The sequence below is a fragment of the Octopus bimaculoides genome, chromosome 3 (genome assembly GCF_046866305.1).
Source record: "Octopus bimaculoides isolate indiv1 chromosome 3, ASM4686630v1, whole genome shotgun sequence".
In the NCBI taxonomy this organism is placed as follows: domain Eukaryota; kingdom Metazoa; phylum Mollusca; class Cephalopoda; order Octopoda; family Octopodidae; genus Octopus; species Octopus bimaculoides.
The window spans coordinates 37,072,170-37,090,055 of NC_142930.1; the positions used below are offsets into that span (position 1 = coordinate 37,072,170).

At 35.9% G+C, this 17,886-nt stretch overlaps 1 protein-coding gene across 2 annotated transcripts in view; it reads right to left on the minus strand.

Moving 5' to 3' along the window:
- LOC106867329 (stAR-related lipid transfer protein 3-like) overlaps nt 1–17,886 on the minus strand; it is a 121,622-nt gene that overhangs the window by 57,824 nt on the left and 45,912 nt on the right. For both annotated transcript variants that reach the window (XM_089348819.1, XM_089348818.1), the window contains exons 3-4: nt 8,618–8,773; nt 4,426–4,521 (exon numbers count right to left, since the gene is read on the minus strand). In XM_089348819.1, the coding sequence (XP_089204945.1) occupies nt 4,426–4,521; nt 8,618–8,773 (252 nt within the window). The remainder of the gene's footprint in view (nt 1–4,425; nt 4,522–8,617; nt 8,774–17,886) is intronic.

Below are 17,886 nucleotides of genomic sequence, written 5' to 3' on the forward strand. Positions count from 1 at the left end.
CTGAGTACTCTACAGACATGCATAACATTAACGTAGTTCTCAGGGAGATTCAGCCTTACACAGAATATGACATGGCTGGCCCCTTTGAATTACAGCTACAACTCGAGACGTATATATATATATATTTATATATATATATATATATATATATATATATATATATATATATATATATATATATATGAGAGAGAGGAGTGAGTGGTGACTCAAAGGAAGTTGGTGTTTGTTTCGTGTTTTCAACCACACCAAATATTGGATACCATATCCTAAACCGAAACTGTCTAATACATTCCTATATGTTTTTCAGCTGAAACACTGAATCATTCTGGACATTTATTGTTTTAATAGCAAGAGAAAACCCGAGAGAGAGAGAGAGAGAGAGAGAGAGAGAGAGAGTATGTATGTATATATGTATGTATGTATGTATGTATGTATGTATGTGACTGTTTGTGTCTGTGTTTATCCCACCACCACCACCACCATTGCTTGACAACTGATGTTGGTGCGTTTGCGTCCCTGTCGTTTAGCTGTTCAGCAGAAGTGACTGATAGAATAAGCACCAGGTTTACAGGGAATAAGTCCAGGGGTCAATTTTTTCGACTGAAGGGTGGTGCTCCAGCATGGCCACCGTCAAATGACTGAAACAAGTAAAAGAATAAAAGAATACCAGAAGAACATTCTGTACCGCTAAACCAAGAAGATTCTTTGAATATGTACGATGTATTTTAAGGTTAAATAGTAATTCCGTTTACGTGGAGGGGGCCAGTTGTTTAGATCGACCCCAGTACACAGCTGGTATGTAATTTATCGATCCCGAAAAAACGAAAGGCAAAGTTGACCTCGGCAGAATTTGAACTCAGAACGTAAAGACAGACGGTCATAACATACAAACATTTCTCATGGCACCAGTACACTGCTTACAGATGGTTACATTTTTTATGTTTTCCGTGAATTTTTCACGGGTCCAGCTAGTGTATAATATTATGCCTGTCGCAGCCTTCATTCGTTTGAGTGTTAGGCCTTCGACAACTTTATCTATAGAAAGAAATCGAAGACATAATGAGAATATTTAGTATGGTGAATCAAGGCCGGGGGTTATGCTTTCAACAACTTTAAGTTTAGAAAGGAATCTGGAACATAATCAAAATATTTAATACAATGATTCTTCAAGGTCGAGTGTTAGGCTTTCGACAACCTTATGTATGGAAGGTAACTGGAAGCATAATTGGGATTTTGTTCAAAACGGGGGCACCAGTATTTTCTTAACGAAACACTTTGAAACTTGGGACACTGGTAGAATGTGTCATATAAAACATCTTTTTCTCTTAGTCTTCTTAACAAAAAAACGTACATCGCAAGTTATTTCATGTTAAAGTTGTCGTATTTCTGTAATTTCAACCAATGACTGGCGTCCATTCAGCCGAAGACATTAACTGCTGACTATGTAAACAAACGATTCTCGCGGTGATAAAATTATTATTTCCTTGTCAAAAAATGGCTGAAGCATATTGGCAGTAGCTAATAAACCTTTCTATTATAGGCACAAGGCATGGTTTTTGAGGGAAGGAGCAAGTCAATTAGGGTTAGGGCTAGGGAAAACGAACACACGTGTGTTGCCTCAGCAAAATGTCAGAAGTAATGGAGATTAAATACGCTTTACACCGCTTAAACTTCCAAAGGAGTAAGTGTAAACAGCTGAATACTTGTCAGTGATTGGTTGAAATTATCGAAATAAGACAATTTTTTACATGAAATAAATTCGAATACAAAAATTTATTTCTGTTCTATAACACAAAATAGATAAGTATACGAAGTTTGAAAGTCTTTCGGTACCAAAAACACTACATAAAACATAAATGAAAACTGGTGCCCCCGTTTTGAACAAGATCCCATAATTGAAATATTTAATATTATGGAGCAATGTTCTGGAGATTTATAAGTTTACGTACTGAAACATATAACATTATAAAATATTATAACATTTAAAAATGACGGAAATTCTTCGGCTTCCGCTAACATCTTATTAACCTCCATGATCACTGTCTAAATTTTACCATCATTCATCAAATCACATTTTCTGTGGAGCATCTTGACTTTTATTTAGTTAGGAATTCGGTATTTTCACCGTGTATAATTTTGTAAACATTCTTGTAAAAATGAGTTCACTGCTATTTTTAGTGCTTTGAGCGATTATAAACAAATTCCTTATTGAGTATATAGTATTGTTGATGATGTTTTTTTTTTTTTTCACCAAGACAGACATAATCAATAAGACTTATGATTACGGCCATGACAAGAACCTCCTCTAAAAAATAATGTCACATCTTGGACTTCGCTATATCCGGCTTTCCTTTTGTAAAGCATTAAGCTGTGATATGAAGTATATATTACTGCTATTTCTAGCTGAGCAAGCGACCTCATTTGCTTCTTTCTACATTTGTAAGCTCCAGTGTTGTTTGCAGGAATGCTTTATGCAAAAGCATACAATCGATTCAACACATTATAGCAAATGGACTAGCAATGTGACAAACAGACAGATACCAAACAAATAAACACACAAATAAACAAGCAAATAATAATTAGGTGAATAAAATTAACAGAGAATATATAAAAAAAAAAAAAGATTGTCTGCTATGAAAATAGAATCGCGATATTGGAATTCCTGCTGTCTAGACGGGAATGGTTTAAAAGAATGTTTGTTCTGAAAACACTAACAACAAATAGAAAATATACAAATAAACTAGATGTTTCGTTTTGTCAATATCTGACCAAACAGGAAAAAACAACATTTTGTTAAGTAAATAGTCCAGCATTTATTCAAAGACACCACTGCTCCCACTACCAGTTACATGCACGAAATACGCACTATATATTATGTGTATGTGCGCTCATGTGCGTGTGTGTGCGTGTGTGTACATGTGTATATATATATATATATGCATGTGTGTGTGTGTATATGTATATATGTGTGCATGTATGTGTGTGTGAGTGTGTGTGTGAGAGAGAAAGAGAGAGAGAGTGTGCGTGTGTGTGTAACACTGAAAGGCTGGTGAATCAGGGGGAAATAACTGGTACTGACAATATAAATTTGGACATAAAATAAATGAATGAATGAAAATAAATAAATAAATAAAAATATAAATGCTCTTTCATTCATGATGTTGTTTGGAAGAGACATTGGAACAGAATTGAATGTAAAGAAATCAGAATTTCCAATCTTACAAATAAAGGAAGCAAAAATAATGTGCAAAGAATGTGATAATTTTCAATAAAAGCTGTGGAGTAGAGCAAAGAAACGCATTGATAGAGTCATTACAGTACTGAATGAAGCTTTCTGCGGTATTCATTCTCGCACTCTGAGTTCAATTCCTGTCTATGTTAACTTTGTCTTTCATCGTTTCGGGGTCGATAAATAATACACCAGTTCCAGACGTTGGGTTGTCGGAATTGTTAGAGCGATTGTTGGGATGCCTTGTGGTGTATGTTCCGGATCTGTGAGATCTGAAACAATCTTTACGATACCACCATTGCTTAGTTGACTGATTATGCCTTTCCCTTTGAGAATGTGAGGGGCGTAGACAGAAATAATAATATATGTGGAGTAAGATGTTGGTTTCTCACTATATAAAGATTTTCTCACTACTGCTACTTGGAGAGAAACTTCCAGTTACAGTCCCACATACAGAGGCTTCGGAGGGCAAGTAATTATTTAGTTTGTTTTAGGTATTTAGACCAAAGATAGATTTGAGCACTATCTTTAAGAAGCAATTAAAACTCCGATGAGTAAAAATGACAGAGGCGGTGCGATTTCAATTCTTGATAAAGTAGTCATGCTAAAATGGTTATTGTAAATGTTTGTCAGTTTTTGTTTGTGAATTGTATTAACAAAGTTTTCGGTCTTTCCATATATCTCTAACTTTTATGAAATCTATCATAGATTTCCAAATTTCTGGTTTGGAGGATTTGAGAGAAACACGAAATACCGCAAGACGAAGAACCTCCTGCTTGAAATTCACTCAAATCACATCATGCCTCTGAAGATCTCGTGCAAAATGTGAAATCAGATGCATGAAACTAAAACGACTTTCGTCATTCGCAAGCTAATACGCCTTGATAGCATACTCCGTGCTTTCGCTAATTGTTTTATGTTTTGGTAGTCACGAACACGAATACTCTTTCAATCCACCCATCTTTATCACCGCGAAATATCCAGTATGTGACAATATGTAATACAGTTACAGATAAGGACAGTCATGACTGGGAGGCCTTTCATCTAAATCAGTTCAATTAGAGTGTTGTGGATGGTTATTAAAAAATAACTATGTTGTATTTAGTCCAGTTTTGTAATGTCTTCTACTATTCCAGTGCCCTCTGAAAAGAAAACAAAATATCATAATAGACAGAAACTAAAATGGTTTAACGAACCTGGAATTCCGAAACTAATGTATTCCATTTCAATTGTTCATCAATATTAAAAGCAAGATCTTCAAAAAGTTCAGTGGGTCCCAGATCAAGTCGTGCCTTAAATATAGAAAAAAAGTTTCTAAATAACCCGAACATACATTTTGATCTTGCTCAACACTAAATTTAATAATGGCAGTATAAATTTGCAAGCAAAATTTAATTCACATGCTAAAGTGTAAATGAAGTTAAGTACTTCCGTGTAAAACAAGAAGTATATTTGTTTTATACATTTATCACTTTCCATAACTATGAAGGTCGGTTACATAATTAATTTATTATAGAATTTATTGCACCAAACTAGTAACTGACTGGTACATCTACTTCACACTTTGAGAGTCTTTCCATCACCATGAATTTCTCCTGGCGGAAGCACAACCTCAACATAGTGGGGATTAAATCCCAATGAATGGTCCTGCTCTTCAGGTTTATAAAATAGCTTTATCCTCCGAAGATTTTTTGCACTCTATAAAGCCAAAAAAGAAGTATTGCTCTCACTTTTGGAATACTTAACAACGTCAGAAAAGGATTATCCGACTGATTAGCATAAGGTCACTCATAGAAAACATACTCCAGCCTCTGGCCCATAAATGAGCTGTCTCCTCCCCAACCTTTTCAGCCACTACTATAATGAGCTCTATTCTTTGGGATTGTCTGAGCCTCCATTATTTCATCTCTCAGGTGTCCATATAGCCAGCCTTCTCTCTTAACACTAAATCCAGTTCTTCCTTCCCAGAATGTTGGCTGACTGGAATTCTCTCCATACTCATATCTTTCCCGTAATTTACCAAAAACACTAATGGCTTCAACTTCACTAGTCTAAGAAGGCATTCAAAAGCCATGGTTTACTGTCCCTTACTTCAGACCCAGGTTTTGAAAAAAGCCACTGAGACACAACAATACAATGAGAGACTCACATTGTCATCACACATCTCAAAACATGAAAGACATATAAGATAATTTAACCCTACGTACACAAAGAGAAGGGATGGTCACAGCTAGGACATCCTTGATTATACGTTTGTTTGATTAGGACTGACTTTATGCTAAACGACACACAATAACAATAAATGTTACTTAGATAAATAGAGCAAAATCTCCCTCTACAGATATTAGTCCAAAATACAGATATACCAGGCTGGATACTGCAACATATTTAGTCCCACAATCTACACACTTTATCAGTGGCATAGTCATAGTTACGTTGTACTCCATATCCTACGAAATCTACAACATAATAGATATATAGTGTCACCTTTCTCGGCTCCTTTTAGCTACAGTAATATTATCTTCCAGCTCATATTTCTTTTAGTTTTTCATTTGAAGACTTAACATAAAGCTTACAGTTTCAACAAATAGCTTTAAATCTTACGACTAATGAATAATCGCCTTTATCGAGTATTTTCTTTAAAAGATATTCCTTCAATAATATTTCTCCTTATTACAATAAAGCAATAAAACTGAGCTTCATTATAGAATTAATTATAAAAATAATGATAATTTTCAGGCGTAAAAATAGAAGACGAAAATTATTTGGTTCAATGCACCATTCAATTTTAGAGGGTGTACGCGTATTACTAAGCATTTCTTGTATTAGATACTTCCCGAAGAACCATAAATATCACAAAAGGAAATGCTAGAAAAAAAGTTTTAAAATTTAGCTATGTGAATAAGTTTGAAGTAGGTATAGCATACATCGATAGCAGAAATCAGAAACAACCTTGTACATCTAACATTTCCCTCTCGTGCAACGGTCTTAAGCTCATAAATTATCCACGAAATAATTCATATCTTTCAAAATCTTAATAGTTTATTGTACAAAATGTCCACAGTGTATATTGGGTTAACTGAAATAAATTTAAAGGACGATTTAATCGCATCTCTCTTTTAATAAAAAAAAATCACTGGACTGTATTTTATCAAATATATACGAGCTATAAAAAGTAACAATGTTAAGGATTGCAAAATTGCGTGAAATATATTAAAAGCCAGACTATATAAATCGAGTAAGAATTGGTGTAACCTTTGCTTCTCTGTGAAAATAAATATACTTTCCTATAAAAGTTCCATTTTGAACAAACATTCAGAACTGATGTCTTTTTGTCGGCATAAATCAAAATATTTCAACAAATATTTTGATTTACCTAACAACTTAAAATTGTGTAGTCTAGTAATACATTGATCACGTTCTTAGAAGAAAATCAAAATAACTCTTCATTTAACGTGAATAGAAATTCGGTATTTTTGCCGTCTGTGTGTGTAACTACGTACATGTGTGTGTATATATATATATATATATATATAAAATTAGATATAAATGTGTGTGTGTGTGTGTGTGTCTGTGTGTGTGTGTGTGTGTGTGTGTGTGTGTGTGTGTGTGTGTGTGTGTGTATATTCAGTACTGTTCTCTCTTTCTTTCTTTTTTCAGCGCATCACACTCACTATCACTTCATACTAAAACTCTCCGCCTATGGATATAATCGATTCCTTGACTATTTCTGTCTCCGATGAAGGGAAGTACTGGATCTTCCCAGAAACAGCTGTAAGACTCTATCCATAAAATATTTTTCCAACCGTACCATTGCTCTCTTTATCTTTTTATATATTTACATATATATATATATATATTTCAAAAGCGACTGAAGATCCTTTCCAAGCCAGAGGTTCCTAAAGCCAGTTTCCCAGACTCTCTGGCCTATGTATTCCTCAGTGGATGGGAGGGAGGTCCTTCGCAGGATTATTCAATTTCGCCAGCTGAGTGAACTGGAACAATGTAAAATAAACAGAACACATCGCCCAGTTCAGGAATCGAAGCCATAATTTTACAACAATGAGTGCAACACCCTACACATTAAGCCTCACACTTCCGTATATCTTTTACTATAATAATACTCTAGTGTCTTTCTCCGTCACAACATATCAATGAGAAAGGAAGGAGTGCTAGATGAATAAGGAAGGAAGGGGTGAACAAATTCAAACAGCGTTTCAACTCTGTGTATGTGTGTATGTTAAAAGGGAGGTATGTGAATGTATGTGTGATTATTATGCACCTTATTTATATATAAAATACTACTACAATTAACCGTCATTTCTGACGGCACGGGGCCAGCTAGTATATATATAAATATACACACGAGTGAAATTTGACTGGAGACCGCCGTTGCTGCCATCTACGATTGTTTTTAGCTAAAGAGGCAGAGAGAAATATGGTTTGCTAAGAAATAAAGTGGGGGGTTAGAAATTTCCCTCAAGGGGAGAGAATCCGTGAGAGAGAGATTCTTACATATATACATGTATATGTTTATATACATACATATATATATATATATATATATATATATATATATATATATATATATATATATATATATATATATATATAGGTATTGTACAGATGATGTGATTACAACAAATATTTATGTATTATTAAAGAGTTTATGCAACGGTATTTTGTTGATTGTACCGTTATATGTACATACAAATCAATCTCATTTATTAAACTGATTACTAGAATGTCTGCAATCATAGCTTAAAATAAAATATATAGCCTACTTCCATACATTGAGTTCCTTACAATTCTTAGTTTTACATAGTTGCGTATCTTCTTACATGTATATATTTATGTGCACATCCTTGTGTGTCGTACTCCTGTGCAATATCAATCAAATTTCCCTCACAAGATATCTAATCTATAGTTGAAGAGATATACCTAAAAATGCAATTCATTGAGATCGAGCAATGAACCACGTGATTACTAAGAGGACTCCTTATCTCACGCATCCATACCTCAAACTGAATCAACGTAAAATTAAATTACCTAACAATATTGGTTTCAAATCTTGGCACAAGCCTATCAAGTTCGGAGGAGGGTGCAAGTCAATTACATTCATTCTAGGGTCCAGCTGGTACTTATTTTATCGACCTAGAAAGGCTGAAAGGTAATATCGGCCTCAGCAGCATTTGACTCAGAACTTAAAGACGGACGAAATGATGCTAAGCATTTTGTTCGGCACGGTAACGATCCTGCCAGCTCAGCGCCTTAATTTCCCTAGAAATATTCTAAAATATTTTATGTAGAAACGAAGCGGCAACCCATGCCTTACAACTAAACCAACCAATACCATTCGACCCTCAAATAGTTTAAATAAATACTCACTTGTAAAAGGGTTACACAGCCGTATATATCTGACCAGTGACTCCTCACACACCCATCAATAGGATTCTGTCCAGCTTTAATTGTCCACTCCGTGGATGTCTCTAACCAAGACTGAATAACCTTCCAAGCATTGTTCACATCTTCGATGTAAATCTCCTGTGTTAAAGAGTAGCATATAAAACAGTGAGCGTGAATATGTGTGTGCATAAGAATGTAAAACCACTGCTTACTACAATTAAGAAATGAGATTATATTGCTGGTTTGCTACGATTAATGTTGTTTAGTCCCATATATACACTCGTTGAGTAGACATGTTCAAACGCATTTAAACCAAAACCAACCATCCCGTCATTTGCTTCTCATAAATTGTATTTCTCTAATTCAACGGCGTTAGAATGTAAGGATGATTTGATAGTCATTTCTTGCACTCCAAGCAATTGCGTAGAGGACTCCGTCTTTGCACTATCTTACTGCTTTCTTTTTAGTCACATCTCAATTTTCTATTTGTCTGATATCACCCATTCTATTACTGGTATTGACACTGTTGAGTTGTCAGTGATGAAAGACGAAGTACGTTATTGTGTCATTAGAACTAAGAGGTTAATTTACTGAAATATAATTAGCGCTGCAAACAATGATGTCAACTCATTCATTGTCGATGGTATGTGTCCATATATGTATATATCTGTGAGCATATGTGTGTATATATATGTACATACGTATACGTGTGTGTTTGTATGTGTGTGTATTCGTATGTACTCGAGTCTATGTGTTCATGCACGTGAATATGCATATACCCTTGTATGGAGGAAGCGGTGTGTGCATGTATGTATATAATTTTTATATAAACATAGATACATTCTTATGCACACACATATTCACGCTCACACACAATCCCTACAAGCACACACATATACACTTACATTTAAGCACGAACACCATGCATACATGCAAACATACATACATACATACATACATATGCCTGCATGTACTACTTATTTCTTTATTGCCCACAAGGGGCTAAACATAGCGGGGACAAACAAGGACAGACAAAGGGATTAAGTCAATATATATATATATATATATATATATATATATGTGTATGTATGTATGTATGCATGTATGTATGTGTATATGTATGTATGTGTGTATGTATATTTATATGTGTATGTATGTGTGGTTTCTTTGTGTCTGTGTTTGTTCACCCCACCCTAACGACGGAGAAAATTCCAATAATCTTCTTTCTAATTCTAGCACAAGGCCAGAAATTTTAGGAAAGTGGAACTAATCAATTACATCTGCCCTGGTTACGTCCCCGTAAATTAACGATTCAGCAAAGAGACCGATAGAATAAGTACTGGGGTCGAAACATTCGACTAAAAATTCATCGAGGTGGTGCCCCAGCACAACTAGTAAAAGATAGAAATATGACATACATACACACTCATAGATACGCGCAAGCGCGCGCGCATGCAATGTCATTCTTCCTCGCCAGCCAAACTGAACTTAAATGCAGAAAGGGATTATATTTTCCCTAATAGAATACAGTATTGTACCGGTTACATTTCATGACATCAGTTATTTTTTGATGCTGTTCACACTTTCGATAAATCTCTCGTATTTGTTGAAAGAATCTGAATGTTATGCGATTGGCTCCCAAAGAAACAGAAACCTAACACAGAAGCCTAACACACTGCTATTTTGTAGACGAGATCTACAAGTCCATCTAGGAGTATCTCAGTTTGTGACCTGATTAATTCTTCAATATCAGACTTCATGTTACGAATACTACCAGTCGTTAGGGATGAATCAAAATTTGTCCTGTTATGGAACTTGTAAAAGGAACGTATAACCAATGGATGTCATTCTCACAACATTCTGCATACAATTAATATCTCTCAACATATTTCTTGTACTGGTACTCATAACAATATTTGATCTACTCATTTCGATGCCAGATGATATCTGGAATATTTATATCAAGACCTGGAGCTACTAACCTATACCAGAAATTTCCACAACAACAGTTTTATAGACCATCTCTACCTAAAGCGAATATAAACCAACAGAAACTACATATTGATTCAAACAGGTTTTGAATTCTCGTCGTATCCCTTCTCCTAAAGATTAAACGCATTCATGAATCAAATATGCATACATTAAGCAAATAACATAATCGGAATTCGAAGGGAGTTTCTTAGAAAGTGTTCACTAACTGATGTTTAATTTGATGCACCTAGACAAGTATTACAACTCTCTCATAACAGCATATCGTAAGAAAAACTGTATGCATATCCTGGTTATGCTGTCAGAAAGCATCATTATTACAGTAACACCGATAACCAAAGTAGTCAACCTTGGAACAACAACTGGGGTATTACTTCTCACTGCAAAAGTTTTGCAATACAGAGAAAGGAAATGATCCGTTCTACTGGAGGCATAAGGCCTCAAATTTGGTGGGAGGGGACTAGTCGAGTACATCGGTCCCAATTTTCCACTGGTACTTAAGTTATCGACCCCAAAAAAATGAAAGGCAAAGTCGACCTCGGCGGAATTTGAACTCAGGACGTAGCGACAGGCGAAATACCACTAAGCATTTTGCCCGGCGTGCTGACAACTCTGCCAGCTCACCGCTTTAGAGGTAGGGAATAATCTTTTCTACTCTAGGCACAAGGCCCGAAATTTTGGGGGGAGGGGGACCAGTCGATTAGATCAACCCCAGTACACAACTGGTACTTAATCTATCGACCCCCGAAAGGATGGAAGGCAAAGTCGACCTCGGCGGAATTTGAACTCAGAACATAAAGACAGATTAAATACTGCTAAGCATTTTGCCTGTCATGCTAACGTTTCTTATTTCTTTACTGCCCACAAGGGGCTACACACAGAGGGGACAAACAAGGACAGACAAACGGATTAAGTCGATTATACCGACCCCAGTGAGTAACTGGTACTTAATTTATCGACCTCGAAAGGATGAAAGGCAAAGTCGACCTCAGCAGAGCGTAGCTGCAGACGAAACACCGCTAAGCATTTCGCCTGGCGTGCTAACGTTTCTGCCAGCTCACTGCCTTAGAGGCAAGAAATAACGAAATATCAGATGCATAAAAGAAACAGCGTTTCAGGTAAACCATCTACCTACGAGAACCGATGCAGAGTCTGAAGAATTAACACTAAAAATATCGTCCATATTAAAATCAGCAGTTGAAAAGTGTCATCATATCATTTCCTACTTGCGAAACATGTTCTAGCTAAAACATTATACAGTATTGTTCGTGGAAGAATAATCCTAAGAGCAAATATATAAGAAATTACAATGAGGTGGAAGGTCTAATCACTCATAAAAGATTATTGGTGGAATGTTCATCAACACCTCGGTGAAATATATTGATAAAGATCAGACATTGTGATCTGAATCAGGGTATATAAATTGTGACCAGTAATTGAAATCATTTCTTCAGCAAGTGTTAATCGAATGCTTGATAAAATGAGTATAAACTAATGAAAATAAACTAATGAGAAATCTGCAGATACTCCATTCAATTTATATCTTTAGATTTATATCTATAATTATTGAGTGAGATATGTAACTCAGCACCAATCAGGAAAAATCTGGTTTTCCCAAAACCAGAAGAACTACGGCTAATTAGGAAATTAAAGCTACAAGCAATTAATGGAACTGTAAACATACATAAAACATTCTAGAGGTTTAGCATGTAATATGAGTCTGATAATAATAGATATGAATCGAAAGTGCAAAGAGAGTGACAACAAATTTCTCATAAGCTTGAACTGGATGTATTCTTTATCACTTCTCTTTGAAATGAAACTGTATTAATATCTACTGGACAACTGGTTTCCACAACTGCATAATTTCTATTCTCTTTCTCAGATCATTATGACTAGAATGTTAGGCCTTCATTTTACTAAGGCATACACATATATAGATATACAAATATACGTATGAATGCAAAAACTTGAGTCAAACATATATCCACACTTGTGTACATGCTTATGTGTGCACATACGTATCGACACATGCACGCACACGCATATATACATACCTATACATACATATAAATAGATACATTCAGATACGAATACACATATATGCACATATATATGCATTATTTTATTCTTTTATACGTTTCAGGCCAAAGGCTGTGGCCATGCTGGAGCACCTCCAGTGTCATCACCTTTTTAGTGGCCATTCTTATGCAATAGGTTCTTGGTGAAGGAGGGAGTTCAACACAGCTGCCTTCTTTTGAGTTTCTTGCCGTGATATAGGTTCATCTGGGACCTTGGACAGGAAGATATCAAGTTGTTTCTTGAAAACATTTATCCATACTCCATGAAGATCGTTCAGATATCTTGGCAAGGTATTAAATAGCTGCGGGTCCTTGAATTCCAAGCTGCTGCAGTACATGGTGCTCACCCCAGACTGGATAGCTGGGACCTTCGGAGCAATGTTGTGGCGTCCAACTCGGGGTTTAGTATAGCTCTTGATGTCAAGGTTTGGTGCCAACCCTTCTGGGATCTTCCCTGCGTATATCACTGCATATCTCTCCCGTCTTCACTCAAGGCCATAGAGTTATAGCTCTTTCAGTCTCTTCCCGTAGCTTACGTTCCATTGATGCAATCTTCCTGGTGTATCACCGCTGAAGTGCCTCAAGTTCCGCTATTAATTTGGCACTGTGGGATGACCACAGTTGAGAACAGTAGTCCAGACGGCTGAGTACAAATGTTCTCCAATGAACCAGTATAGTTTCCTGGTCCCTTATTCTGAAGATTCTCAAAATCCATCCGGTCATTCGCTTGCACATTGCTACCATCTTGGTGATATGTACGCGAATCAAGGCGTCATTGCTCATGTCAATCCCCAGATCACTCATTGTACTTCATTCTGGTCCAAAGTATTGTCGTTTCGGCATGTGAACACTGGCTTGCTGATAGCGGTGGGCTTGGAATATGCTTACATTTAATTGCATGTTGTTTTCTTCAGCTCATTTATATATGGTATCTAGGACTTTCTGTAGAGGAATTGCATCGGAAGGTTCCTTGACTGCATGTACTACTTTTGTGTCGTCGGCATAACAAGTAAGTGTGGCTGCCTCAATAATTGATGGCATGTCTAAGAGATCCGCCATAAACAACAGCGACCCCAACACAGCTCCCTTGGGCACTCCACTCTATTACTGTCTCCTTGAAAAGAGCATCGTTAGCTGCCATTGCTTGGCTTCTGTCTTTTAAGACATTATGTAACCACTCACTCGGTTTTCCATACATACATACATACATACATACATACATCATAAACAAACTTTTATCTATATATGTTAAACAATTACTTTGAATTGTATTTAAACGTCTGCATATGTATGTGTCCATGTATACATATATGTATGTGTGTATATGTAAGTATGAGAGTGTGTGTATATATGTGTGCGTCTGTATACGTGTCTGTGTGCGCGTGTGTGTGTGCGTGTCTGAGTACATATGTGTCTGTGTGTATATAAATATGGTTACGTATGTGTTTGTATATATCTCAATATATAAAAATATTAGAACGTACGCAAATATATGTGTATATACATGTGTGTGTGTTAATGTATGAATATATGTGTGTTTGTATGTGCTTATACGTATATAAATGAAAATATATGCGTGTGTTTTTATATGGGCATATGTGTATGTGTGTATGTATGTCTGTGCGTACGTGTATTTATGTATGTATGTGTGTGTGTAAATATATATGGGTAAATTTATGTGTGCGTGCGTGTGTGTGTATGTGTGTACACATTCTTTGTAAATTGATGGGATTCTTTATTGCACTTGAAATATCAACTTAATCCGGTTATATAATTTGAGAGTATATGGACAGTTTCGGATTTATCCTAAATTTCGTTCTCTAAATATAATAGATTTTTATAGAATAAAGTCATTATAGCATTCTTTTGAAATTTCACTCTGCTCTCTCTCTCTCTCTCTCTCTCTCTCTCTCTCTCTCTCTCTCTCTCTCTCTATATATATATATATATATATATATATATATATATATATATATATATATATATATATATATATATATATATATATATATATATATATATATATATATATATATATGTGTGTGTGTGTGTGTGTATGTATGTATGTATGTATGTATGTATGTATGTGTGTGTGTGAATATGTACATATGTACATATACATTTATGTATTTATTGTATTTATATACGCACGCGCACACACGCACACACACACTCACACATGCACACACACATATATATATTTACTAGAAAAGATACCCGGCGTTACCCGTGTCACATGGAATTGAAGAATTTAGACTTTTTTATTAATATTTTCTCTAAAAAACTGGAATATCTATGATTCGAATTTCATCAAAACTTTTAATCATGACACATTTATCCCATACTACTCATCTTTATGCCCAGATTCCAAAATTCAAATCTTATGGAACGTATTGAAAGGTTTTTGTTCCTGAAAAATGGAGCTCATGGAGCTCTTTGTGGGATTGAAGGCCCTATTGGTGAGTGGGGGAGAATCTTAAAGTTAACCAGAGAAGTTTAATTTTGGGGAATCTTTTTAACTTGGGTCTAATATGTATTGTTTGAATTTCTTTGAAATCGGAAATATATGTATGTTCACTGGGTTTGTAAAAGAGCAAAGCTACAGGAAACCAAAAGATGAATGATCACAATAAGCAGTCAGCTACCCTACCCTAGTCGTTACTACTCCCCCATTGTAGGATTCCACACCATGCTGGTGACAGGCACAGCCGTAAGATGCATTACGGATCTAAAGCAATTGGATGGACACAAAGGAAGTGAAAGAGAAAGAGAGAGAGAGAGAGAGAGAGAGGCAGTAGATACTTAAATCAGTAGAAACTTACACGCAGCAAATATTGGATGTCAATTTCACTTTTGAAGACAACTAAAACAATTCCAGTCAGTGGCAAAGCAACGGGTAGGAAGAGAGAGAGGGAGAGGTGAAAACTTCGTTGTGGACTATTTGACACTTACCTTCTGCCTGTCTGCCTCTCTCTCTAGGTATGCGTTTGTCTATGTGTATGTTTGTATGTATATGATTGTGCGCTGGATCTCCGATTACCAGCAAACCACAAAATCGCACCAGCCAGCATCACCACTACCTCCAAGCCCATCATGTATGTATGTATGTATGTATGTACGTGTGTGTGTGTGTGTGTGTGTGTGTGTGTGTGTGTGTGTGTGTGTGTATTTGTCCCACCACCACCATTGCTTGACAACCGATGTTGGTGCGTTTGCATCCCTGTAATTTAGTTGTTCAGCAGAAAAGACTGATAGAATAAGCACCAGGCTTACAGGGAATAAGTCCAAGCGTCAATATTTTTGACTAAAGGGTGGTGCTCCAGCATGGCCACCGTCAAATGACTGAAACAAGTAAAGGAATAAAGAATATCAGGAAAACGTTCCGAGAAGATTCTTTGAATAAGTACGATGTATTTTAAGGTTAAATAGTAATTCTGTTTACGTTCGTGTAACTGAGATATTTTGGTTGGATTATATAGTCATTAGTGTTACATTACTTTCTATATTGTTTAACCGTCACAATATACTTTTCTGAGCCTGAATTTTTTGTGGGGAGGAGCCAGTTGTTTAGATCGACCCAGTACACAATTGGTACTTAATTTATCGAGCTCCAAGGACGAAAGGGAAGGTCGACCTCGGGAGAATTTGAACTCAGAACATAAAGACAGGCGACCGTAATACACAAACATTTCTCATGGCATCAGTAAACTGTTTACAGATGCTTACATTTATGTTTTCCGTTAATTTTTCACGGGTCCAGCTAGTTATTATTATTATCTTCATCAACAAAACTCAAAATGTGTGTGTGTGTGTGTGTGTGGGGGGGTGTGCTTTTTATGCGTTTCCACATTTTTCATCCGATTTTGATGAAATTTGTTTTATTAAATAGCAAATTTACCGACGCCTAGAGATATCCACTTTTAGGGGAAAATTTGATAAAACTGAGGGGACTCCCACAAAAGTTGCACGCGAGAAAAATTTCTACAGGAACGTCCGATTTTTATAATTTTGGTGTCAAAAGGACCATCATGTTGCGACATTTCAGACAAATATTTTGGCACTGACTTGAGGTCTCTGATTCCCGAGAAAATTGCGAAAAACTTTGAAGAAAATCGATTTTTCGCATTTTTGCTTAGTTACACGGTAAAAAACTTTTTACTGGAAAGTCCAATTTCCTTGGTTTTTACAGCAAAAAAAAAAAAACACCATGTAACGATGGTTCTATTAAGTATCTGTTCTATGTCCCAAAGGCATCCCTGTGCGACAAAAAACCACGAAAAACTGTGATAAATCGATGGATCTATTTTAAAACGGGGGCACCAGTTTTCATTTATGTTTTACGTAGTGTTTTTGGTACCGAAAGACTTTCAAACTTCGTATACTTATCTATTTTGTGTTATAGAATAGAAAAATATTTTTGTATTCGAATTTATTTCATGAAAAAAATTGTCTTATTTCGATAATTTCTACTAATCACTGACGTCTTGAAAACAGTTAGCGCTGTAACGGTGTATATCGTATTAATCCCCTAACCCTAACCCTAACCCTAACTAGACTGTTAACCGTAACCGTAACCCTAACCCTAAAACTAACCCTAACTCTAGAATCCGAACTCTAAAATTGTTACACACATAGATACGCACAGCATAATTTATTATATAAACAATATATGCGTATAAATTACGATTAAACCGGATGAAATATGTCACAGGGAATAACATTTTTATGACCGCCCAGCATTAACTCTATTGAGCTGAATAGACGTCAGTGATTGGTTGAAATTACAGAAATACGACAACTTTAACATGGAATAACTTGCGATGTACGTTTTTTTGTTAAGAAGACTAAGAGTAAAAGATGTTTTATATGACACATTCTACCAGTGTCCCAAGTTCCAAAGTGTTTCGTAAGTGTTTCGTTAAGAAAATACTGGCGCCCCCCGTTTTAAAATAGATCCAAACCGATTTTTATACACTTTTTTCCCTTTTAAATCTTCAAAAGCTTCTCACTGCTTCTGTGGATGCGTTCAAAATCTACACACTATCTAAGGATAACGTTAGGAGACTGCGATTTGCACAGAATTCATCCGCGTATGGCCAACAATTGCGAAAAACTCAGTAGAAGATCATTTTTTTGGGGGTGGGGGGTAGAGTATTCCTTAATATATTATAATTGAAAGGC